At 46.5% G+C, this 26,981-nt stretch overlaps 2 protein-coding genes across 2 annotated transcripts in view; both read left to right on the forward strand.

Moving 5' to 3' along the window:
• The first annotated feature begins 2,426 nt into the window (after nt 1-2,426).
• Nucleotides 2,427-3,079, forward strand: LOC130880356 (60S ribosomal protein L18-like). The gene has a single exon (XM_057779345.1). The coding sequence runs from the start codon at nt 2,477-2,479 to the stop codon at nt 3,041-3,043; it is 567 nt and encodes a 188-aa protein (XP_057635328.1). The 5' UTR covers nt 2,427-2,476; the 3' UTR covers nt 3,044-3,079.
• A 9,978-nt stretch (nt 3,080-13,057) lies between these two features.
• Gga2 (golgi associated, gamma adaptin ear containing, ARF binding protein 2) overlaps nt 13,058-26,981 on the forward strand; it is a 38,940-nt gene continuing 25,016 nt past the window's right edge. The window contains exons 1-3 of the mRNA XM_057779593.1: nt 13,058-13,268; nt 23,073-23,157; nt 24,722-24,797. Coding sequence (XP_057635576.1) covers nt 13,169-13,268; nt 23,073-23,157; nt 24,722-24,797 — 261 coding nt within the window. The 5' untranslated portion in view covers nt 13,058-13,168. The remainder of the gene's footprint in view (nt 13,269-23,072; nt 23,158-24,721; nt 24,798-26,981) is intronic.

Genomic DNA, 26,981 nt, shown 5'->3' on the forward strand with positions numbered 1-26,981 from the left:
TAAAGCAGACTAGGAATACTAAGACACTGACTTTATTTAACTTTTGTCTTAGAGCTAGGAATGTGTCAGGATAGCAGAGTGGTTTTTGCCTAAAATGCACAGAGTTCTGAGTTCAATTTCCAGCACCGATAAAACAAAATTTTTTTCCTAGTTTTTACTCTCATGTGAAATTTACATTATTTTAAAATTTTGAGATTGAGGCAGCCAGAAAGTCTGTTGTTCTTGGTTATAAACACAGTAATTGGTATGTTGCTTGATACACAGTAAAGAACCAAGTTAAGGGCTGGAGAGATGGCTCAGAGGTTAAGAGCACTGACTGCTCTTCCAGAGGTCCTGAGTTCAATTCCCAGCAACCACATGGTGGCTCACAACCATCTGTAATGAGATCTGACGCTCTCTTCTGGCATGCTAGCATACATGGAAGGAATGTTGTATACAAAACAAACAAATAAATAAATAAAATCAATAAAAAATGTTTGAGAGCCGGGCAATGGTGGTGCATGCCTTTAATCCCAGCACTCGGGAGGCAGAGGCAGGCGGATCTCTGGGAGTTCAAGCCAGCCTGGTCTACAAGAGCTAGTTCCAGGACAGGCTCCAAAACCACAGAGAAACCCTGTCTCGAAAAAAAAAAACAAAACAAAAAAAAAAAAACACACACACACACATAAAATTAACCCTCAGAGTCTTAATTGAATAAACCACACACTTAAACTGAAAACAATAATCTAGCCATTCAATGGTCTGATAGATCCGCCTGTTAGCTTTCCTGACTTCTTCATTTATTCCTGTCATGTCCCAGCCTCTTACTGGTCTTTGGCCACATCACCTTCCTTAGATTCTTGGGCATCCCTGCTTTTTGCTCATGCTGTCTACCCCCACCTTGTCTCCTCATTCTCTCTCTTTTTTTTTTTTTTTTTTGGTTTTTCGAGACAGGGTTTCTCTGTGGCTTTGGAGCCTGTCCTGGAACTAGCTCTTGTAGACCAGGCTGGCTCGAACTCCCAGAGATCCGCCTGCCTCTGCCTCCCGAGTGCTGGGATTAAAGGCGTGCGCCACCACCGCCCGGCTTGTCTCCTCATTCTCAACCTTTGGATCTTAGCTCCATTGTCAACAGGAAGTCCCTGACGTTTCGAGTCTCTTCCTCCGTCATAAATCCTACTGTTTCTCTGCAGCACGCAGTTGGAATTGATTATAGAAATGACTGAGTAATTAGTTCTGCAGCCACTTGTTAGAGTCAGATTGTGAGGTTCACGTGTGCATCCCCAGTGTTGACAATGGCATGTTCACACAGTAGGTGATCAGTAAGCACACACTCAGAGACACAGGTCATCCATAGGTATCTGCAACCTCAGACACAAGGCTGGGGATGCTTGTCTAGCATGCAAAAAAGCATCTGTTTGATCCGCACCATGCCCACATTTGGCAGTAAGCACACTTTCTCGCTAGGCCTTGGTGGCACATGCCTGGGGAGTGAAGAAAAGAAAAAAATGGGCCGGGCGTGGTGGCACACGTCTTTAATCCCAGCACTCGGGAGGCAGAGGCAGGCGGATCTCTGTGAGTTCGAGACCAGCCTGGTCTACAGAGCTAGTTCCAGGACAGGCTCCAAAGCCACAGAGAAACCCTGGCTCGAAAAACCAAAAAAAAAAAAAAAAAGAAAAAGAAAAAAAGAAAAAAATGGGTCTGGGATAAAAAAGAAAGGGGCTGGAGAGATGGCTCAGCAGCTAGGAGCACTGACCGATCTTAACAGAGGGCTTTGGTTCAATTCCCAGCTCACAACCATCTGTAACTAGTTCCAGAGGATCCAATGCTCTCTTCTGTCCTCTGTGGGCATCCCACACATGTGGTGAACAAACACAGATGTACATGCAGGCAAAACACCCATACACATAAAAATTAAAAAAGAAAAGAGCTGGGCAGTGGTGGTGCACACCTTTAATCCCACCATTCGGGAGGCCGAGGCAGGGGAATCTGAGTTCGAGGCCAGTCTGGGCTACAGAGTGAGTTACAGGACAGCTAGAGCTGTTACACAGAGAAACCCTGTCTCGAAAAGCAAATAAAATTTAAAAGGAAGGGGGTTGGAGAGATGGCTCAGCGGTTAAGAGCACTGCCTGCTCTGCCAAAGGTCCTGAGTTCAATTCCCAGCAACCACATGGTGGCTCACAGCCATCTGTAATGAGGTCTGGTGCCCTCTTCTGGCCTTCAGGCATACACACAGACAGAATATTGTATACGTAATAAATAAATATTTAAAAAAAATTTAAAAGGAATGAAAAAAACCCAAATACATCATCTAATTGGATCAGGTGTCAAGAGTGGCGATCAATGTCAGCCATTCTATTCAGTTAGAATCCGGCATGCGGTGCCCGGGGAGTTTCACACATTTGTGGTTAATAGTGCACGTGACAACACCACTGACAGGTTTTTAAATTTAAAAAGCAGAACTCATCTTTCCGGACCAGGCTGTGCAGGAGGCGCCATCATGGGTGTTGACATCCGCCACAACAAGGACCGAAAGGTTCGGCGCAAGGAGCCCAAGAGCCAGGACATCTACCTGCGGCTGCTGGTCAAGCTGTACAGGTTTCTGGCCAGGCGAACCAACTCCACCTTCAATCAGGTTGTGCTGAAAAGGTTATTCATGAGTCGCACCAACCGACCACCTCTGTCCCTGTCCCGAATGATCCGAAAGATGAAGCTTCCTGGCCGAGAAAACAAGACGGCTGTGGTTGTGGGGACGGTCACAGATGACGTGAGGATTCTCGATGTGCCCAAACTGAAGGTGTGTGCACTGCAGGTGAGCAGTGGGGCCCGAAGTCGCATCCTCAAGGCTAGGGGTAAGATCCTCACCTTTGACCAGCTGGCCTTGGAGTCTCCCAAGGGTCGTGGCACTGTGCTCCTGTCTGGACCTCGGAAGGGCCGAGAGGTGTACCGGCATTTTGGCAAGGCCCCAGGAACCCCACACAGCCATACCAAACCCTATGTCCTCTCCAAGGGCCGGAAGTTTGAACGTGCCAGAGGCAGAAGGGCCAGCCGTGGCTACAAAAACTAACCCTGGATCTTACTGTTATTAAAAAGCTTTGGATGTTGAAAAAAAAAAAAAAAGCAGAACTCATTAAGTGTTTTATGATGATTTGGGGATTTCCAACTTTACCTTCAGATCTGGGCGAATTGTTGGGGTCCCAAGCATTCATTCTAACCCCAGAAGATGAGCTCCACCCCCTACCTCTGTTCCCCCAGCTGGCCGCTGTATCATATCCCTGACAAAGGATCTTTCTGTCTAGAGAACACCTCACGTCTCTTGGTTGGGTCTGTCTAATTTTGTCCTCATTCATTTATGGAGCAAACAGTGGGTGCCAGGTTCTTTTAGGCCTGAGGATGCTGAGGGAAAATAAGGCAGGACCTTAAGTATGCATGTGCCACCCACATTGGCTTGCTACCTTTATTCATTTCTGAGACAGGCCTCGAACTCACAGAGATTACCTGCCATTGCCTCCTGAGTCCTAGGACTGAAGGCATATACTACCACCGCTTTTCCTACCTCCTTGCAAGTGCTGGAATTGTAGGCACATGCATGCTACCACATCCAGCTGTTATCCTTAATGACTGATATTGTTATGCTTTTTTTGGTTGTTTATTTTGAAACAGGGTCTCTCTCTGTAGTCTTGCCTATCTTGGAGCTGGCTTTATAGACCAGGCTGGGTTCAAACTTACAGAGATCCTCCTGCCTCTACCTCTGGATGAGTGCTAGGATTAAAGGCGTGCACTAACACACTCAGCTATTAAGCTTTTAAAAACGAAAAAACTAGGACTGGAAAGACGGCTCGACAATTATGAGCCTAGCTGTTCTTGCAGAGGACCTGTGTTTGTTTCTCAGCACCCACATGGTGGCTCACAACTCTGTGTAATGCCAGTTCCAGAGGATCTGGTGGCCTCTTCTGACCAACTTGGGCATCAGGTGTGCATGCACACACATAGCAGTAATGATTTAAAAGGAAATATAGGCCTGAGCTGTGCATAGTGGGACAGGTCTGTAACCCCAGCAACTGAGATGGGTCACCTTGAAGTTGGGGCCAGCCTGGGCTACAGATTTCAGACACTGTCTCAGGAGGAAAAGAAAAAAAAAGTCAGTCTGGTAACACCTGTTTGTAATTCCAGGAAGCTGAGGAAGGAAGATTGTGTGAGGAGGTGAAGATCCTGCCTTAGCCGGGCGATGGTGGCGCACGCCTTTAATCCCAGCACTTGGGAGGCAGAGGCAGACGGATCTCTGTGAGTTCGAGACCAGCCTGGTCTACAGAGCTAGTTCCAGGACAGGCTCCAAAGCCACAGAGAAACCCTGTCTCGAAAAACCAAAAAAAAAAAAAAAAAAAAAAAAAAAAAAAAAAAAAGATCCTGCCTTACAAAACCAAAACAAATGGGAGTGAGTTGAAAAGATGGGACAGATTTCCTATATTATTTCTATCAAGATGATATAGATTTCCTATATTATTTCTATCAAGATGAGACAGATTTCCTATATTTCTATCACCACTTTGCCCTTTTGTTATTTTAAGACAAGGTCCTTCTGTGCAGTTCAGCTTCCCTTGATGATTCTCCTGCCTCAGCTTCCAGAGCGCTGGAATAACCACTGTGCCACACATATGGCTTCCCTATTGTTTTTTCCCCATTATTATAATTAGCACCTGTGTTGGGAATAAAACGGAGGGCCTCGCGCATGCCTGGCAACCACTTTCAGCCACCCCCGGTCCCGTTTCTCCTCGTTTTTACAGCACTCTGTGGCACATTTGTCAAAGTGAATGAGCCAGTGCTGTACATTTTATTAGCTGGTCTATTTATTTAGAATCCCTTGGTTTTACTTCTTTTTTGTTTTATAAGAGTAAGGCCCTGTCACTCAGGCTAGCCTGGAACCCCCAGTCCAGATGCTTCAGTGCTGGGTTGAAGGCCTGTGTCGTCACTCAGCTCCGAGGTTTTTCCTTACAGTATCCTCTCTTCCTAGGTCCTCCCCCGTGACTTCACATAATGGTAATGCCCCGGCCTGTCTTGTCCTGTCTGTGTCAGTCTCAGACTGCTCTTGTTTTTGCTTGTTTGTTTGTTTTACAGACTAGGCAGTTCTGAGGAATGCCAGCCAGGTGTTTTGTAGGAGGTCCATTCACTGGTGCCTATTTTAAGTTTCTCTCATGATTACTGTGGGACTATGGGTTCTGGAAGGCCAGAGGTAAAGTACAGTCGTTTTAACTGCAGTGAGGGCACATACATCAAGACCCATCATTGTTGCTGCTTGGTCGTTTCCTGCAGGCAAGTTCAATTGGTCATGCTCTCTTCCCTGGCATTCAATTCTTCCTCTTAGCAAAAACTAATTTCAGAGTCAATAGTATAGACTATATCGTAATCATGTAGCTTTTGTTTTGGATCTTTGCCAACTGTTAAGTTTTCTCATGGCCCTTGACTGGACCCTCTTCTGAGACACTCTAACTGCTACTCCTCTCATTGCCCTTCTGCCAGCCTTGAAGCAGTCACTGAGAAAACGGTGTCACCAACCCCCTAAAAGCAGTTTGGGTGACCTATAAAGGAACTAATGGACCATGGACCATCCAATTTGTCTTTTGTCTCCCCACTCTGGACATGGCTTTTGGGATTCTTTGGTATCAGTTAACCTCTCTGTCTCACCAGATTACACCAGCTTCACATGCTTCAGGACCAGCTCAACTCCTTGCCTGCTGCAGTGCTCCAAAGTTAAAATGGACAAGATCAGAGGATGGGATCTTTGCCCTCCTCGGACAATGCTGCTTCCAGGCCAATAGAGTCTAACTGATTTGAAATAGGACTAGACAAAAATTCCTTCTGGTTCCCTCCACTCTGGTTCCTCCCCAGATTACGTCTTTCCTTCTTATTATCTACATATTACTTATGGTTTGTTTGTTTATTTATTTATTTATTTATTTTGTGGTGTTTCGAGACAGGGTTTCTTTGTAGCTTTGGAGCCTGTCCTGGAACTAGCTCTTGTAGACCAGGCTGGCCTCGAGCCCACAGAGATTCGCCTGACTCTGCCTCCTGGGTGCTGGGATTAAAGGCGTGCGCCACCATTGCTTGGCCATACTTATGTTTTTATCCATTTATGTTTTTAAAAAATGTTTTACTTAGTAACCGGACATGGTGGTGCATGCCTTTAATTTCAGCACTCAGGAGGCAGAGGCTGGTGGATCTTTTTGGATTTGAGGCCAGCCTGATCTACAAAGCGAGTTCCGGTATAGCCAGAGCTACACAGAGAACCCCTGTCTCAAAAACAAAACAAAACAAAAACAACCAGCTTTACTTACTTCCTCCTATGCCCAACAAAATGTTCCATGTAAGCTCTCCCAATTGCTTTCACCCTACAACAGTCCCACTTGTTCCTTAGACATCTGCAAAAAGACCTTTGAGTTGCTGTAGTGGAACTCTGGCTAAATTGGACCTTCTTCTGTTTCACCCCAAACAAACAAACTTCTTTACATTAGACCTCTATGTTCTTCCATTCCCCTCCTTTGATGCTCTGTAGCTCCCTGCTACTTCTGCTATCTCATTTTAGTGCAACAGCCTTTAAAAAAAATTATTTATTTATTTATTTATTTAATTATTTATTTATTTATTTATTTATTATGTATATAGTGTTTGCCTGCATGTATGCCTGTGGGCCAGAAGAGGGCACCAGATCTCATTACAGATGGTGGTGAGCCACCATGTGGTTGCTGGGAATTGAACTCTGATCCTCTGGAAGAGCAGCCAGTGCTCTTAACCACTGAGTCATCTCCCCAGCCCTAGTGCAATAGTCTTGACAATGGGACCAGTCAAAGTCACCCTTAATCAACTCTATGGCCACTTTCTCCCACCTCTGTTCCTCACTTATCCCCTAACCTTCCCAGAAAATCCTAGTTTTACTCTGCAACTAGATTATCTGCTTACAGCCTTCTAATAGTTACTTTCAGGTCCCTTCAGGAATACAGGATGGCAATCACCTGATCCAGCATAGGTGACCAAGTTAAGACTCCCCCTGCTACATGACCAAGGGACCCTCATTTTCAATGGACCCAGAACTTCCCACCCCCAGACTCTTCTCAGCAGAAAACAGCTATAACATTCCTGTCTTGCATTGTTTTATATCCTCTCAGAGTTAGGAATGATAGTTTCCTGCTGAAGGACTACACTTCCCAGCTTCCCTTGCAGGCTAAGGAAGTCATTTCCACCCATTTTTGCGCATAGAAGAGATATTTGCCTGTAAACATTTTGGTCATCCACACATAGGTGATAAAATGCTCTTTTGCTGTGAATTAATGTCCCAGCTAAGGTTAGTTTAGGCCAGACCTCTCTCTTTTTTTTTTTTCAGACCTCTCTTTTTTTCCTGCTTTCTCTCTATATATAGCTGCTTTTAAAAATAATCTAATAGTGCCCAGCCTGACCCCTTTAGCTGATGAAACATTAGTCAGGTTTCTCTACTGTAGAGTGACTGTCCCCTGTCCCTTCACCTTTCGGCTGTACTCTTTGGAAGTTAGCTGCTATTTACCTCCTTGTGGGGTGGCATGTAGTTGCAGAAATCACATGCATTACATGAAAGTCTCTGCGTGAGAAATGTGTCATCTGCCCCCACTATGGATTTGTGCATATGTATCTTATGCTAAAGGTTGTAATCCAATGCTACTTTTTCCCCTTTGAGATAGGGTCTCTCTTTGTAACCTTGTGTGCCACTGAGTCTGTCTTTTATCTTGCTGCTCAAATTGTTCTAGCCTTGGGCATTAAAGGTTTTTTTTCCTGAGATCTTTACACACACACACACACACACACTGTTACTTTTTTTGTGTGTATTGGCACTTGGCCAGTTATGCATGCTAAGCAATATACTACACTCCCGAGTTAAATTCCATCCCTAGTAAATTCCCAGTCCTAGCATTACAAGGTTTTATTTTATTTATTTATTTATTTATTTATTTATTTATTTATTTATTTGGTATAAATGCTCTGTCTGCATGTATGCCAGAAGAGGGCATCAGATCATCAGATCCCATTATAGATGGTTGTAAGTCAGGCCCTCTGGAAGAACAGTCAGTGCTCTTAACTGCTGAGCATCTCTCCAGCCCAGCCCCCCCCCCCCCACACACACACACACTTTTTTTGAGACAGGATCTCTCTAGTAGCCCTGGCTGTCCTAGAACTCACTATGTAGACCAGATCGGTCTTGAACTCACAAAGATTGACCTGCTTCTGCCTCCAAGTGCTGGGATCAGCCGTAGAATTTTCAAGAGAACTGTAAGAAGTACTGAAGAGGCCAGGAGGTGGTGGTGCATACCTTTAATCCCAGCACTCTGCTGTCGGAGACAGGCAGATCTGTGTGAGTTCAAAGCCAGCCTGGTCTATAGAGAAAGTTCCAGGACAGCCAGAGCTACACAGAGAAACAAACAAACAAACAAACGAGTAATGAAGGGGGCTAGGGCTCACTTGACATAGTGCTTGACCACGATGTCCAAAGTTGTGTCCAACCCCCTGCTCTACATAAACCAGGCACAATAGTGTACCCCTGTAATCAGTGTACCCCTATAATCCCATCCTCCATTACAGGTCAAGTGTGAAGCTAGCTTGGACTACAGGAATCCTGTCTGGGGGGAAAAAAAGAGAGAGATGATAAAGAAACTGGTGATATGTTAAAACTGCTTCAAAGGAGAATCCAAAGAACAGTCTGTAGAAATATTGCAATAAATATGCAAATAGCCACAGAACTGGTTTTTCCCGGGGAAGGGGGTTGTGTGTTGCCTGGCAGTATTCATTTGCATGTCTATGGGTAAGAATAAGTACCCACTGTTTTTAATTATCAACAGTTTAAAGAGATGTGAAATAATTCTCAAAAGAGCCAAATCAAGTAACATAGATGGATGTGCTGAAGACAACACTGTTTTCATTAAAGTCTAGAATTTTCCCTACCTGGCTAATGTAGACTGAACTATGCCCCTCCCCCCCATTCCTAAACTGAAGCCCTAACCTCCAGTGTGATCTTAGAGGCAAGGCCTTGGTAAGGCGATCAGGTTTGCATGAGGTCCTGGGGATTTGAGGTGCCATGAAACTGATGCCCTTAGAACAAGAGGGCTCTGCTGCTGCTGTGTGGTGTGAGCCTGTAATCCCTGCATTTGGTCTGCTGCTGCTGTGTGGTGTGAGCCTGTAATCCCTGCATTTGGTCTGCTGCTGCTGTGTGGTGTGAGCCTGTAATCCCTGCATTTGGGAGGTGAAACTAGACGATGGCCCTGAAAACAAAAAACCAAACAAACGAGATGAGAGAGCTGCTTTCTGCCTCTTCTCCACAAGCAAGAACACAACACAGGAATCCAGAACACAGAATCCAGAACATCTGCAACAGAAGGGAGCCTTCTCTAGGGGCTCAGGGTCCTGGCATCTCGATCTTCTCCCTTCAGTCAGCAGAGAAAGCTAAGTCCATTGTTGTTGTTGTTGTTTTGTTTTTTTAAAGATTCATTTATTATGTATACAATGTTCTGTCTGCATAAATGCCTGCAGGTCAGGAGAGGGTGCCAGATCTTACTACAGATGGTTGTGAGCCACCATGTGGTTGCTGGGAATTGAACTCAGGACCTCTGGATGAGCAAGCAGTGCTCTCAACCACTGTGCCATCTCTCCAGCCCCACTAAATCCATTTTTACATACAACAATACATGGCATATTATTGCAGCAGCCTGAGCTGTCTAAGAGAAACAACTAGATAGGTTAGCATAGATGCTGGCACAAGGTGCGTGGTCTCTTGTCACTTGGATACGTGTGTAGTTTCCTTACTGCTAGTGTTGAAGGGTGTTAGGGATGGCAGCCTGTCAGGCTGAGTTGGTTATAGGAGAACTGGTTTGAACCAGGTAGAACACATCAAATGCCCTTGTTTTTCTTGATTTGGGGGTCTCACTGATGTAGGTCAGGTTAACCTCAAACTCAGGGTCCTCCTGCCTCATGCTTCCCTGTGCTGTGATTATTGCTATGAACTACTTTGTTATTTATTTATTCATTTGATACAGAGTCTCATTGTGTACTCTGACTCATAATCTTGCTTCTATCTCCCAAATGCCCAGTTTATAAGTGTGTACCACCATGGCCAACATGAAAATGTCCCTTTGAGCATAAATATTTGGAACCATCTCACTTTCTCAGCAGGTAAAAGTGATTGCCACACAAACTTAATGATATGAGTTCTAGCCCTAGAATGCACGTCTGGGTGGAAGGAGAGAACCAATTCCACAGAGTTGTCCTCCACAGGCATGGTGGCATGTGTAGCAACACATACACATCACACATACACGTATGATGTTTAAAAAATTAGAAAGAATATATTCTGTCTGTGTGTGTGTCTGCAGGCCAGAAGAGGGCACCAGACCTCATTCCAGATGGTTGTGAGCCACCATGTGGTTGCCGGGAATTGAACTCAGGACCTTTGGAAGAGCAGGCAGTGCTCTTAGCCGCTGAGCCATCTCTCCAGCCCCCATAAATAAATATTTTTTAAAAAATTAAAAATAGGGCTGGAAAGATGGCTCAGTGATCAAGAGTGTGTACTACTCTTCCAGAGGACCCAGGTTCAATTCCCAGCACCCATATGTCTATAATTCCAGTCTCAGGGAATCTGACAGACACCCTTTCTGGTCTCTTTAGGCACCAGGCATGTATGTGGTGCATAGATGGGCATGCAAGCAAAATACCCATACACATAAAAATTAAAATAGAGCCGGGCGGTGGTGGCGCACGCCTTTAATCCCAGCACTTGGGAGGCAGAGGCAGGTGGATCTCTGTGAGTTCGAGACCAGCCTGGTCTACAAGAGCTAGTTCCAGGACAGGCTCCAAAGCCACAGAGAAACCCTGTCTCAAAAAACCAAAAAAAAAAAAAAAAAAAAATTAAAATAGATATCTGTGAGCTTGCCGCCTGCTCACACTGACCCACTTGGGTGGCTCTCCCGGGACCCGCAAGTCTCTTGCCTGGGACTGGCTGCTCTGTGGGCCTGCCTGTGCCAGGGAATCACCAGCATTTTCTGCTGCCAGCTGCAGGAATCTCGTCAGCATTTTTTAAAAAATCATAAAACATGTATTTGGGATTGTGATATGTGTTGAAGTGGGAGCGGCGGCTGGGCTGCTTCCCACCACCAGGCTAGTTTTACCCGAAATAATTACACGGAAACTGTATTCTTTTTTTTGGGGGGGGGGTGGTTCGAGACAGGGTTTCTCTGTGGCTTTGGAGCCTGTTCTGGAACTAGCTCTTGTAGACCAGGCTGGTCTCGAACTCACAGAGATCCGCCTGCCTCTGCCTCCCGAGTGCTGGGATTAAAGGCGTGCGCCACCATCGCCCGGCGGAAACTGTATTCTTTTAAACACTGCTTGGCCCATTAGCTCTAGCCTCTTACTGGCTAGCTCTCATATCTAGATTAACCCATTTCTAATAATCTGTGTAGCACCACGATCTGGTGGCTTACCAGGGAGATCTTAACCTGCGTCTGTGTCTGGTGGGCAAATCATGGCGACTCCTGAATCTGCTTCTTTCTCCCAGCATTCTGTTCTGTCTACTCCACCTACCTAAATTTTTGTGCTATCAGGGCCAAGCAGTTTTCTTTATTAATTAACCAATGAAAGCAACAGATAAATACAAGACCTACCTCCATCAGATATGCCTAAAGTCCTAGGTCTCCTCTTACTGCTTCCACTATTCAGGTGTCTGTTCAACAGATACTTATTGGCACTGGTATGTCAAGTACTTTTTCATGTGCTGGAGACACAGCTCTGTACAAATTAAAATCTTTCCTTATGCGTGTGTGTTTTGGGGGGTGGCATTGAGCTTGGGGAATGACAGGTGAGGGATAGTAGGGAGGAACTGGTACTTCAGGGGAACCTTGCACAGTCTCCTTGCCTTCCAATCTTAACAGTGCTGTGGGCAGTAGATCATTGACAGCAATGCAAAATTATTCTGGCTTCTAGACATGCACATTAATCCACTGGACAGACAGCTTTCTCCACTGGCTGGAGCCAGTATTGTACCTATTTGCATGTTTGTTTCAATAATCCATTTTCTATACAGATTTGCCCTTTGGCTTTTCTTGTGGACATATTAATACAAGATCTTATTGATTTCTTTAATTCAAGAGTTAAATAAAATAATTCATGTGTAAGTTGGCATGGCAGTTCATACCTGCCGTTCCAGCTCTTGGGAGGCTGAGGCAGAATTACTGCAGGGTTTTTAGGATATCTTGGCCTACATAGTTCAAGAGCATCTCAGACTACTGAGAGACCCTTTCTCAAAAACAAAACCTAGGGCTGGAGAGATGGCTCAGAGGTTAAGAGCACTGGCTGTTCTTCCAGAAGTCCTGAGTTCAATTCCCAGCAACCACATGGTGGCTCACAACCACCTGTAATGAGATCTGGTGCCCTCTCCTTGACTGTAGGCATACAAGCAGAGAGAATACATAATACAAACAAACAAAACCTAAACCACAACAAAGCTGTGGTGGCTGCACTTGCTTTAATCATGCTTGGAATGTGGTGGCAAGAAGATCAAGAGTTCTGGGTCCTAGTGTAGTGGTCAAAGTCAACTGGTTATAGGAAACCTTAACCCAAAACAATCAGAAAAGGGTATGTTTATATGTATTTAACGTGCTCTTCTTAGGGTATGAGAATCACGACCTGCTTTTGAGAAAAGTATTCTCTCTTAAATATGAGTTTTATAAGTTATGGTATAATGTGTCATGTAGAAAATAAAAGTGTGGAAGCCAAATGGAAGGTGCTCTGGGAAGACTAATGTATAAAATGCTGAAATAAAACAAATGTGGAAAAAATAAAAGTGCTGAAAGGCTCATTCTTTATCTGAAATTCAGATTAGCCAGGAGTATCTTATCTGGGAACCTACGCTTGAACGAAGAGGGGAACCGTACCTTGTTAGCTTGGTTTTTGACCTTTCAAGTGGTCTTGCACAAAAAGACCTCGTGAGTTGGAGGCGGCGCGGAGGAGCGGTATGGGGGCGGGGCTGGGGCTAGAAATGGGCGTGTCCAGTAGGGTCCCGCCCCCGTCACGTGCCTCTCTGTGCCTGCCGCGTCGGCAGCTGGAGAGAAGGCTAGGCTAGGCGGCGGCGGCTGCAGCTGCAGGTTTTGGGCAGCCGTGTCTGTGGCTGCAGCACTGGGCTGGGCAGATGGCAGCGACGGCAGTGGCAGCGGGGACTGGAGCCCCGGCGGGGACCGAGTCGGCGGAGGGTGCCCCGGGGCCGGCGGCGGCGCTGGAGCTGTGGCTTAGTGAGTAGCATCGCGCCGCACGTGATCCCGCTTCCCGCCGCCCTAGTTGTCCTCCTCGGTGTGGAAGGGGCCTCTAGGAGCGTCCAGGGAATTCCGGGGACCGCAGACTACCCCACGGCTCAGAGGCCCAGCGGCTCCACCTAACAGCTGGAGCACGAATGTCTAGTGGTCTCTCGTGCCAAGCACTGTGCAGAAGGCGTTTCAGCCATTGTTAGTCTGGTCGCAGACCCTGGGGGAATCTGCATTTACTAACCCCAGACTCGAGTGTGCAGACTGCGCAGCTTCTTTGCATATCCTTGAGTCTAAGAGCTCTTGTGGCTGCTGCCTTTAAGAGCAAAACCAGCCTTTATGCCTCGGTACGTGTTTACTCTGGCCAGACTTAATTGTTCCTTGTCCTAGCTTCATGGTGGTCCCTAGAGATGGGGTTCTTAAGATTCTCGCTTAATATGAGGAATTGAGGTTCAGAAAGGATAAAGAATTCACCCCTTGTGTGGGCTCCGCTGCATTCTGGTAACACTGGGGCAGTGCTCACAAAGACATTTTCATTGGGTACCAGAACCGTACCTCGTTAACAGAAGCTGGAGGAGGGGAGCTAGTAGGGGATGTTTTGTCTACCTGGGTCATAGCTGGTATACAGTGATTGTGTGGACAGTGGAGGAGGCCATATTCCAGACAGGAAACTGCAAAAACTCAGGAGGAGAATGTAGAACATTCTGGGAGCGAGCAGGCCTGTTGGCTGGGAGTGCAGAGCTTCAAGAGCAAGGAATCCAGAAAAGATACCCCAGGCTAATTTGCTAATGGGAGTAAGAAGAGCGTGGGTGGCTTTGTGTGCTGTAGAAGGAACCGTATTTTAAACAATATTTTTATTACATTTTGTGTATTTGGGGTGGGGCATGCTGTTCCTGGATTGTGAAGGTCAGAGAACTGAGGAGGGGGAGCGTTTATCGCCTTAGACTCTTTTGTGGGTCCTAGGACTTGAACTCAGGTCAGAAGACTTGGTTGCAGGAATTTTTATCTTCAGAGTTGTTGCAGGCCCAGAATTTTATATTTTAACGGATGGGGGAAGCTGTTGGAGAGAATCTGATCCAGTTGGCACAATAAAGGCCCCACATGCGGTCCTACAGGATGAATTGGTTGAGGGTGATGGTGGTGCAATAGGGCTGATTGACAGTGGGGATCAAGAGGATAGGGATCAGCTGAGCCTACCAGAAGGGTTTAATGTAAACACAGATGCATGTGCATTGCTTTGATTTAAAAAAAGCTTGGAGCCGCACCATAGTGGCGCAAGTCTTTAATCCCAGCACTTTCAAGGCAGAAGCCAGTGGATCTCTGTAAGTTCGAGGCCAGCTTGGTCTATAAAGTGAGTTCCAGCCGGGCGATGGTGGCGCACACCTTTAATCCCAGCACTCGGGAGGCAGAGGCAGGTGGATCTCTGAGTTCGAGACCAGCCTGGTCTACAAGAGCTAGTTCGAGGACAGGCTCCAAAACCACAGAGAAACCCTGTCTCGAAAAACCAAAATAAATAAATAAATAAATAAACAAATAAATAAAGTGAGTCCCAGGCTCCAAAACCACAGAGAAACCCTGTCTCGAAAAACCAAAATAAATAAATAAATAAATAAATAAATAAAGTGAGTCCCAGGACAGCCAGCAGTACATAGTGTGGCCCTCTCTAGGAAAAAATAAAACAAAATAAACAACAGAAGACTCAAAAAAAAAAAAACCCAGTAAACAAAACCCAGAATGGATTAGCCAACAGCATAGACAGCCTTCCTGTAGGGTAGATGGACTCAGGAGATGAAGAATGGGAAGGATCTCTGGTTTCCAGGAGTCAGAAGTAATTATGGATGCCCTACCATGAGGAGGAGGGATTATGTATTATGAAGTTTGCAAGGTAGTCAGGAAGAGGCTCTGTGAGCCTTCAGTGGGCTTCAGGGAGGGTAAGAGCGGGAGATGTGGTTTGGAGCCAGGCTGTTGTGTGTGTGTGTGTGTGTGTGTGTGTGTGTGTGTAGAACAGAGCTGGAGCTTGGGCAGCCTCCACATTTCTCAAGCAGACAAGACTAGTAGCCTGAAGGCACAGAAGCAAACCAGGAAAGCTGGGCTGGAGTGAGCCACAGAATGAGGGGTGTGGCCCATAGTTGCTTCAAAATGGAGACTGGAGGGAGGGGAACTTTGAGTCTGGTAAAAGGTTATTGAGAGAGCATTGAGTAACATGGTGGGAACAGGTTTGTGAAGTGGTGGGAACAGCAGGCTTAGATTCGAGTTGGAGGAAAACATGTACGCCGGGTAGGGTAAGAGCCAGCTGCTAGTGGATATTTCAGGAAGGCTGTCTGAGGACTCGGCTCTCCAGCTCTAGCCAGGTAGCAGCGAATCACAATGTTCCTAGATCCTCTGCTTTTTCTGAGAGGGCTAGACTCAACTTTTTTATGAGGAATTCCTTGAGTTTCTTCAAAAGTTGGCAACTACTTTAAAAGAAACGTGTTGAAGGGCAGTGGGATAATCTGTAGGGTGGGTGTGCAAATGTTTTCTTTTTATGGTGTTTGGCTGTGAAAGGAAGGGGAGGAGACATCCAGTGGGAATTTAAGAATAATAGAGAGGGCCCATGAGCCCCTCTTTCTGTGGTGTTCCTTTTGGTAGCTCTCCTTGGCTTCTAAGACCATGTTCGGTCACTGTGGAGGGGCTTTAAGGTGTTGGAGCCCTTGGGAACCTGAATGGGAAGTGTGGGGCCAGGGTGTGGCTGTAGAGAGGAAGAACAGCTTGTCTTGGGGAGGTCTGGGGAAGGAGATAAAGGTGGTTGCACATGCAAACTAGTCACTCGTGCGCCAGTCCTTGTCACAGCTGCGGACTTGAGGAAGGTGCGGAAGTTCAGAAGTCAGAGGAGAAAACCACAACGTGAAGGTGCACAGCTGGCCTGCACGGTGTTGGGGACGGGCTATTAACTTCTGTGATTGTGATCTTGCGCCTAAATTCCGAGCATGGTAGACCGTCATGTGCAGTACTGAACATTTAAATTCATCTTGACCTCCACTAGATGCCAATTACACACCTGACCTTGCCAGTCTGGACACCCCAAGGTGTCTCCAGACATGTCAAGTTTTTCAGCGTGGAGAGGGTTGGATCAGGGGCCGCCTGTCTGCCCACCTCCATTTCCCCTCTCAGTTGGGATGTTGAGTGCTCGTCAGAAACGTGTACAGCAGGAGCTGGGGACAGGGCTAGTGATTAGTACACAAGTGTCACTACCTGAGCTGAGATCCCCGGGAACCACATAAAAAGTCAGGCATGACGACATGTCTCTGCACGTAGCTGTAGAGGGCAGAGACAGGTAGATCTCAGGGCCTTGCTGCCCAGCCAGGCTAGGCAAACCAGAGAGCTCCAGTTTCAAAGAGAGACTTTATCTCAGAAAATAAAGAGTAAACGTAGGAAGGCGATGGAGAAGATACCGCAGCATTAACCTCTGTCTTCCACAAGTATTTACAGAGAGAGAGAGAGCATGTACGCGTGGAGACAGTGCTGCTGTCTAACGCAGGAGTGCTGAGGATGGAGGACCGGTGGAATGATGTAGAGACAAGAGCTGGAGGAGGGCGGGGTATGGTCAGGACAGGTGTTGCGGAGGAAGCCCCACCTGTCTTTTTTTTTTTTTTTTTTTTTTTTTTGGTTTTTCGAGACAGGGTTTCTCTGTGGCTTTGGAGCCTGTCCTGGAACTAGCTCTGTAGACCAGGCTGGTCTCGAACTCAAAGAGATCCGCCTGCCTCTGCCTCCCAAGTGCTGGGATTAAAGGCGTGTGCCACCATCTCCCGGCGCCCCACCTGTTTTGACAAGAGGGGAAAGAAAACCATTGGTGGATCTTCCCTTTATCTTCTCCTTAGAGTTGCTGGAGTATCAAAAAACGTTAGTAAATTTTCATGAAGTTTGTTTTCTTTTCTTTCTGAGGCAGGTTCTCACTGTGTAGTCCTGGCTGTCCAGGAACTGGATCTGTAGCCCAGAGAGCTGCTTGCCTCTGCCTCCTGAGTTGGGGATTAAAGACCACTATCTGGCTTCACGTTTTTATAAAGTTCTTAAATAGTGCCTTAATATAGTGTATTAAGTGAAAGACCCCCGGAGTGGGGAGACTCACTCAAGCCTCGGGATGACCCCCCCAGTAACTCACAAAAGACCGTCCTTGCTGCAATCACACGAGGTTTATTGACAGGTACCAAGAAACCACAGTCCAGTAATCCAAAGGGGTAGGGAGGGCATCATAGAAAATTCCAAAAATACCAATAATAATCACAAGGGGGCAACTCCCTGTTTCTCAAGATTATTCTCAAGATTACAATCTAACTTTATCTTCAGCTAGTTCCTGAAACTGAACCGGCTAATCCTAGATTTCTGATTCTTCCCTCCCTGCTTAGAATTTTGGCTCTATTTTTTTCCTGCTGGGAGGGGTCTGGATTTATCCAGGTCTTTCAAAAGTACCCAATAAACTGGGTTATGGAAAGAAAGGTTTCGAATAGGTGTGGTCCCAACCCCAAAGCTCCATGCTGTCCCTGAGATTTTGTTTCTTTTCTTGGATGTGTTCATTTCTCTGCTCCCTGCACACTCGGGACAGGAACGAGTCAGGAGTCATTTCACCATGATTTTCAAAAGTCGCCGTTCTGCTCGTGGGCCTTTTGGCTTGGCTTGCGTCTATCTTGGAATCTGGGTGACCAAGAAGATGAACTAGGAAGAATACCAGATCAGTAGAACGGGAGAGGATAGAGAGGAGACCCCGCTGAACTTCGGATTGGAGAAAGGATAGTTCACCAAAGGAACACGAAGCAGCTGCTTCTGAAACTATGCTCTAAAAAATATAAAAAGCTGGCGGTGGTGTCGCATGTCTTTAATCCCAGCACTCAGGAGGCAGAGGCAGGCGGATCTCTGTGAGTTTGAGGCCAGCCTGGTCTACAGAGTGAGTTCCAGGACAGCCAGGACTGTAACACAGAGAAACCCTGTCTCGAAAAAAAACAAAACAAAAAATTATTTTTTTATTTTATATATATATATATATACACACACACACACACACACATACACACACACATACACACACACATACACACACACACACACACACAGGTCCACTTTAGTTTCCTCTCTCCACCATGCAGGACCTGGGGACGGAACTCAGGTGACCAGGGTTGGTGTCAGGGGCCTTTATACATCGAACCATCTCTCCTGCCCAGGGATTTTCTTTTGTTTGTTTTTTATTTTGTTTTGCTTTTTTTCTTTTTTCAACATAGTCTTGCTATGTAGCCTGGGCTGGACTGATATTTAACTCAAGGTGGTCTTGAACTTATGGCAATCCTCTTGTCTCAGCCTCCTGAGAGCTGGAGTTGCTGATTACCACACCACGCTAGCTAGTTCATTTATCATTATTCCATATAACTGCATATATGTAGCATTGCCCCTAATGGAAAGCTCTGAGAGCCTCTATGAGCGCAGTGTAATCCAGTTAGCAGGCTCCTAGTGGGGTCTCAAGTGTTACCAGTACTGTGCTGTTTTTCAGGACACGTGGTCATCTCGGTCTCTGACTGTGGATTCTAACTCTGGTCTCGTAAAAATGAAGTGTAAAGTGGACCCCTTGTTCTTACTTCCGCCTGGACTTGCTCCCAAGCACCGCCTGTCTTCCTTCCTGCTCTACTTTAATTCCACCCCTGGGGCTCTGGATTGCAGTCGACTTGTTTCAGAATCCAGAGCTGAGCGGCTCTCCTAGCCTGGAGTCCAGATCACAGCATTCCTGCTGGTCCTGGCAGTTTCCCTGTAAGGCTGAATGATTGATTGATGGGCTGTAGGGCCCAGGTTTGTTGCCCTGGGGAAGAACTCCTTAGGCAGTGGGCACTGCTGGGAGGTTTAGTTGGGTTCCTGGAGGTGGCAGCTTCTAGCCTCCAGGCTCCTCTTTCAGGCGCACTCTGCGCCTAGCGAAGGAGTCATGACCCTGGTGATGGGTTGGCAGCTGGCTGAGATCATTTGGCTTCTCAGATGGTCACTCTAGGAGCCATTTCACTCACAGCTAGGATTTCCACGGCTAATACCTTTGACCCAGAGCTGAGCAGGAGCAGGCTTGTAGCAAATCTTAGGAACACTTCTTATTAACCAAATGCATGACCACAGTGTTTCCAAGGACAGCCTCAGTGAGGAGCCTGGAGGTCCCTTCTCAGGGCCCCGAGGACTGTAACAGTCACACAACAAAGAAGGGGTCCTGTCATGGTTTTGCCGACTGTTCCCTTCTGTCTTTGGTTTAGGTTTGTGTCAGACAGATCCCAGCAGCTGTGTTGCCTGTTAGACCCAGTTGCTGGGTCCTCTGGGGGCCATTTTCTCTGTGGCTGCCTGAGCCCTCCGAAATAGCTTGAGCAGTCAGGGATTAGGTGTTCAGAGGCATTTCAGAACTGAAATAGCCACTCTGTGGCGGCAGCTATGGCCCAGCCAGCTATCCTAGCCCCGCGCAGCAGACACATTCATTCCTTCTTTAAGTGATTATCTGTAGTAGCCATGTTCTGGTGCCGGAGCAGGTATCGGTGAGAAATCCCCTTGTTCCTGCCTGGAGGGAGTCGAACTTCTCCCAAGACCCGGCCCTGCCTTTGTCAGGGATCCAAGCCATCCCATGAGGACTTGGAGCCAGGGTGACCTGGGACCTAACTTTTGTTTGTGTGGTTTTCTCGCTCTGTGCCTGGAACTGAGTCTCCTCAGCAGTAAAGGGTGAGGTGATAACATCAGTGCCAGCCCTTCTGAGTACTTTGTCATGGTGTCCTGCTTACCAGGCAGCTAGAGAAAAATGAAGGTGACAGCCATAACTTTGGGGCCTTAGTAACCCTTGAGTGGATCCTCGCCCCAAAATCTATCAGATAAAGAAGAAACATCTTATGCCAGTGGAGTTTTTGGCTGCTTCCCGTGGCTAAGGGTTTGGGAGCTCTCTAACTTCCTTTCCCACAGTGGACCCTGTCTGTGCTGGGTCCTTCCTCTAGGAATCCTGCAGAAGGGAATGAACAAGGCTGGATTCTTCATGCTGGGCTCTGCTGCTCCTTTCCTTTGTCTCCAGATCTAAATTTCTTTGAGGTGTCAACCCTGACCTTGTGTTTTGAAGCTGAAGCTTGCTTGGTGAATCACTTTCAGGTGATTCAGGCACAAAGCTTGAGAATCACTGCTAAAAAATCTGCATAAAGATCTACAGATGGTTCTTAGAATAACTAGGCAACTTGGTTTTTTTTTAAGATTTTTTTTTTTAATTTTGTGTATGTGTGTTTGTACACATTAGTGCAGGTGTTCGAGGAAGTCAAAAGAGGGTTCCTGACCCCTAAAGCTGGACTTGCAGGCAGTTCTGAGTGGCCCAGCATGGGTACGGGGAACTGAATCCGGGTCCTTGAGTTCACTACGTGCTCTTAACCACTGAGCCATCACTCAGCCCCAAGGTTTACAATTAAAACAGTTGTTACATTTTATTTTGTTTATTTTTAAATTATGTGTCTGTGTACCACTGTGTAGGTACCCCAGGAAGCCAGAAGATGGTATTGGATCCCCGTGAAACTGGCGTTTCAGATAGTTATGAGCCACTCAACATGGATGCTGGGAACTGAAACTCGGGTCCTCGGCAAGAGCAGTACACACCCCTAAACCCTGACCTGTCTCTCCAGCCACATGTTATTTATTTTGTTATGTTCAAGTGTGTGCTGACGTCAGTTATCTCTTCACTGTGTGGGCCCCAGGGCTCAAACTGAGGTTGTCAGGCTTGGTAGCAGTTGCTTGGCCAGCTGAGCCATCTCACCAACTATGAACAGACTTTGGAGGGTAATCTTTTGTTTTAACGTTTATTGGGGTAATCTTTTGGTTTGTTTTGCTTTTTGAGATAGGGTTTCTCTGTGCCACACTGGTTGTCCTGGAACTCACTCTGCAGACCAGGCTGGCCTCGAATTTATAGAGATCTGCCTGCCTCTGTCTCCTGGGTGCTGGGGTTAAAGGTGTGAGCCACTACCGCCTGACTTATTGGAGTAATCTTTATGGGAAGTTACTTCATGCTTAGTCAGGGAACATCTGTATTTTGTATATCTTTGGAAAGCCTTGTGCTAAGCACTATAGGAGAAATGTGACATCTGGCTTCAAGGATTTTAATCCCTATAGGTACAATAAGGCATATGTATGATTTTTATAGGAAAAGGCAGAGACTACTTAGAATTAAATAATTATTGATTATTTCCTCTGTGCTGGCACTTTAGACACACTTTCCCTAAATCACATGACAGTTGAAAATACTATATTCCTAGCTGGGCATGGTAGCGAGCACATCTTTAATCCCAGTACTTGGGAGGCAGGTAGATCTCAGCGTTCAAGGCCAGCCTGGTCTACAGAGCTAGTTCCTGGGCAGATGGGTCTACTCAGAGAAACCCTGTCTTGAAAAAACCAAAAACAAAGTTATATTCCTTATTTTATGATTGAAACAGAGTAAGAGAGTTCAAGGACATTAATTGATGCTTGTGATTATTTAGGTTAGAGCATCAAGTGGTGGTTGGAGAGAAATGGGTTAAAATACCAGTCTGCACCTGCTGTTGGGAAGCTGAGACCCTGGAGTTGGGGACCAGCCTAGACAAAGTAGCGAAACCCTGTGAAAAAATAATTGGGGGAGAGAGGCATCATCTCTTTTGTATGGTGGGAATTAAAGATTAAGGAATTTTTAAATTTTTCTTATTTATCTTTTTACTTTTGTGATACGGGAGCTTCACATCCTCAGCAAGTGCTGTACACCTGAGTTCCACTCCAGCTCCCAAGGCAGCCATTCGGAAAGGGTAGTGTTTGGATTGTGATCTGATTGGCAGATAGGGGTCTGTAAGATAAGGCCCTGTGTGTGTGTGTGTGTGTGTGTGTGTGTGTGTGTGTATGTTGGGGTGGGGGAGCTTTGTGTTTAGGATACAGTCCTTTGATTCTCACATGACCTCCACGGGACAAGGATGTCACTGCAGAGAGAAGCAGTTTAGGCTGACTTAGGTTGAGGATGGAGTCCTGGGTGATCAGGATGGAGGAGATGTGGTCCTGGAAGAGGCATGGGGAGGGGAGTTTTTTCTAGCAGAAGGAATTCTGGTAAGTCTTTAAAATTTTTCTAAATTATATTTTAGGGTGCGTGTGTGCACCCCCTCCCACCCGTACGTGTGTGTGTGTGTGTATGTGTGCACATGCGCCTTTTTGGAGTCAGTTCTTTCCTTCCACCATGTGGGATCAACTCAAGTCACTGAGCTTGGTGACAAGCGCCTTTACCCATGGACCCATCTCATTGGTCTCCCGGGGAGTCTTAAAGAGAGGGTAGGTGTCTGAGAGGAGGAAAAGACCGCTGGGGGAGAGAAATCATAACATCAAACTTCACCCCCGAGAATAAGATCTCGGCCAGAACAAGGGTGAACAACCCAGAGCCTCGAGAATGTTGTAGGAAAAGCTACAGGCTTCCTTGTGGCAGGCTACGGCCTCTCTGTTATGGGCTAAGAAGCTGACAGCTCCCAGGCGCCACCTCAGCCAGGATGGGGGCCGCTGACACTGGCGTGAAGGAGACACACACAGACCAACTTTGGCCCTAGAAATAGCTGCTCGTTTACTAGTTACTTTTCTCAGTCATGCATCCAGCATAGCTTCAGAAAGGGCATGGCATTTTTGGCAGGCACTGCCTGCGGTGAACAACACAGACATTGGCCCTGCCCCTCTCAGCTACCTGCCCACTGGTCTGACTCTAGAGCTGTGATGTGACAGCCTCTGCAGAAGGTACAGATTTTTGTTATGCTTTCTTTAACTTGATTGTTGATTCCTTGACAGATAAAGCCACAGACCCAAGCACGGTGGAGCAGGATTGGTCAGCTATCCAGAATTTCTGTGAGCAGGTGAACACCGACCCCAATGGGTAAGTTCCTGCAGAGATGCTCTCGACTTTGGGAGCCTGACGCAGAGCTCAGACCCTTGGCTCTGGGGCCTGCAGCTGGGATGCTTTCATTCTTTTTTTTCTTCCACAATCTAATAATTGGTATTTTTTTAAACCAATTTGTTTTGCGGCTGTTGTTTTTTGTTTTTTTGTTTGTTTTGTTTTGTTTTTTGAGTCAGGGTCTCTCTATGAATCCCTGGCTGCCCTAGAGTTAATTCTATGTGTAAACCATGCTGGCCTTGAACTCACAGAGCTCTGCCTGTCTGTCTCCTGAATACTGGGATTAAAGGTTCACCATACCATGACTGGCTACTTTTTTAACTAAATTGTGTTATGTTATAAAATACACATTGGATTAGGTTTCCCAATAATGGGAAACATTGATGAATTAGTTATGATTGAAAAATTTAAGAATGCTGGGCAGTGGTGGCACATGCCTTTATTTAGTCCCAGCACTCAAGAGGCAGAGACAGGCAAATCTCTGTGAGTTCAAAGCCAGCCTGGTCTACAAAGAGAGTTCCAGGACAGCCAGTGTTGTTACACAGAGAAACCCCATCTCAAAACAAAACAAAACAAACAAAAAAATTAAGGAAGATTTATTTAAATGTATGTGTGTTTTGCCTGAATGTATGTAAATGCGGCACATGCATACCTGGGGCCCAGAGACTAGAAGAGGTCAGATTCCCTGGACTGGAGTTCTAGAAATGGTCGTGGGCTGCTATGTGGGTGCTGGGAACTGAACCCAGGCCCTCTGCATGCACCCCAAGTGCTTCTAACTGCTGAGCCATCTCCTAGCATCTTTCTATTATGATTTGAAAACCAAAAACCCTGTTTTATGTAGGAGAAGGAATGGCAAAGCTTTATTTTTTCTTTTTCTTTTTTTTTATATATATATTTATTTATTTATTATGTATACAATATTCTGTGTGTATGCCTGCAGGCCAGAAGAGGGCACCAGACCTCCTTACAGATGGTTGTGAGCCACCATGTGGTTGCTGGGAATTGAACTCAGGACCTTTGGAAGAGCAGTCAGTGCTCTTAACCTCTGAGCCATCTCTCCAGCCCCAAAGCTTTATTTTTTATTTGCAGCGATGAGCATTGGACTCGGGGCCTTCTGCATGCTAGGCATACACTCTACCATTGAATCACAGTCTCCCTTCGAGATTCTTTGAAGTTATTCCCCTGCAGAGGAACTGGGAAGTAGTAGTTTATGCAGATGTTGACCTGCATGGGCTGCATAGTCAGCTGACTGGAGTAGCCCAGGGCTTGTCCTCCTGCTCTGGTGTTCACTGAGTAGCTGTCACGGGATGGATGGGGTCTTCGTTGCTGTGACCTCTGACTGCCTGGCCGGCTGTTCTGGGATGGCCAAGCAGATACTGACTCCAGTATTACACACATAGCTAGGGTGGGAGAGAAGTTCGTGCCTAAGCCCTGCCAGGGGGACCCCGTTCTGAAATGGGGGGCCGCTTGAAGTGAGTGGGTGCTGCTAGGTTGCTCAGGTGGCCCACCCCACCCAGAGTCCAGGTCTGTTTTGATTTTTCTTCAGGCCGACACATGCGCCCTGGCTGCTGGCCCACAAGATCCAATCTCCACAAGAGAAGGAAGCCCTTTACGCCCTGACGGTGAGTTGGCTGGCCACTCAGCCCACACATTCCTGTCCCAACTCTAGAAAAAGCACTGAAGTCACCAGACTGGTTCTCCTTTCTAGGTGTTGACAACAGGCTAGGGGAATTCCCAGGTGTTTACTAAGACAACACTGAGCCCACTTTGGGAAAAGGAAAGGAGGGGTTCACTTTCATTTGCCTCCCCAGCTTGGCTCAGGGCTGGCAAACAACAGAGTGAACATAGACGAAAGATGGAGTTGGTGCGTGCTGTCCTGTGTACGGGGCAGCTGCTATGTAGGCCTCGCTCATGGTTGCTGTGCCCAAGTTTTGGCAGTGTTATTGGAATTTTCGTGTTCCCAAAAGAAACCACAAGTCCAGATTTTAATATGAATTCTCTGAATATGTAGATATTGATGGAAACACTTAAAAAAGAGGGTTTACCTTTATGTGCATGCGTGTTTTGCCTACGTATAAGTATGTGCACTATATCCATGCCTGGGTGCCCATGGAGGCACAAGATCATACATGTTCCCCTGGACCTGAAGTTGTAAACCCTCGTGTGGGTGCTGGGAATTGAACCTGGCTCCTCAGCAAGAGGAACAGGTTTTAACTGCTGAGCCATCTCTCCAGCCTTCCCCCCTTTAAATGAAGTTTTTTTTTTTTTTTTTTTTTTCTTTTTCGAGACAGGGTTTCTCTGTGGTTTTGGAGCCTGTCCTGGACCTAGCTCTGTAGACCAGGCTGGTCTCGAACTCACAGAGATCTGCCTGCCTCTGCCTCCCGAGTGCTGGGATTAAAGGCATGCGCCACCACCGCCCGGCTTAAATGAAGTATTTTTTATTTCTAGAATTGAAAATACGGAGTTGCTATCTGTAAAAGAAAGTCAGAGACTGGCTGTGTAATTCCAGCACTTGGGAGGTTACAGCAGCAGAATCCCAGCTAGAGAGCAGCCTGGGGGAAAATTGTGGTGGTACAGACCTGTAATTTCAGCATTCTGGAGACAGGGAAAGGGAGACTAGTCTGGGCTAGATAGTTCTAGGTAGCCCAGGGCTGTGACCTGAGGCTTTGTCTGAGATACAAACAGAGACTTATTTGTTATTAAATCATTGTGGGCAGGGCATGGTGGTTTATGCCTTTAATCTCAGCCTTTGGGAGACAGAGGCAGGCAGATCTTTGAGTTTTAGGCTAACCTGGTCTGCATATCAAGTTTCAGAACAGTTAGGGATACGTAATAGGGAGACCTATCTCCAAGAAGAAACCCGGCTCACAGTGTATTCCTAAGCCCAGACTAGTTAGAAGAAATGAAAGAAAAAGCAAAAACTAGTCTGGGCTTAGGAATACACTGTGAGCCGGGTTTCTACTGCTGAGGAGGGGGAGACCCTAGGCCAGTTTCACTTGCCCACAGAGTCATCTTAACATCCCGCTGAGCTTCTTCTGCACACCTACATGGCTCTTCTAGACAGAGGACTTTGTTTTAAGACAGAATTTCTTGTGTAGCCCCTCCTGGCTAGAGATTCAGCTGCTTCTGCTGGGGTTAAAGTTGTGTGTCACAAGTGACCACTGTTTGGTTTTGGCTTTTTAAAATACTTATTTTATGTGTATTGGTATTTTGTCTGCATCATGCATGTTTGTACATCACATGTGTCACACGTGTGCCTGGTGCCTGGGGAGGCCAGAAGAGGGTATCAGATCTCCTAGAACTGAAGTTACAGACAGTATTCAGCACCATGTAGGTGCTGGAAATTGAGCTAGGAATTGAACTCAGGTCCTTTGGAAGGGCAGTTAGTGTTCGTCTTTCTTTCTTTCTTTCTTTCTCTCTCTCTCTCTCTCTCTCTCTCTTTTTTTTTTTTTTTTGGTTTTTCGAGACAGGGTTTCTCTGTGGCTCTGGAGCCTGTCCTGGAACTAGCTCTGTAGACCAGGCTGGTCTCGAACTCACAGAGATCCACCTGCCTCTGCCTCCCGAGTGCTGGGATTAAAGGCGTGCGCCACCATCGCCTGGCTGTGTGCTGTGTTCGTCTTTCTTTCTTTCTTTCTTTTCTTTCTTTCTTTCTTCGATTTATTTGTTTTATTTTATGCAAATGTATATTTTGCTTGCATGCACAGATATGTGCACCACATGCATTCCTGGGGCCATGGGTCCCCTGGAACTGGAATTACAGGCAGTTGTGAGCTGCTATGTGGGTGCTGGGAATTGAATCTGGGTTC

This window comes from Chionomys nivalis, chromosome 8, assembly GCF_950005125.1.
Source record: "Chionomys nivalis chromosome 8, mChiNiv1.1, whole genome shotgun sequence".
In the NCBI taxonomy this organism is placed as follows: domain Eukaryota; kingdom Metazoa; phylum Chordata; class Mammalia; order Rodentia; family Cricetidae; genus Chionomys; species Chionomys nivalis.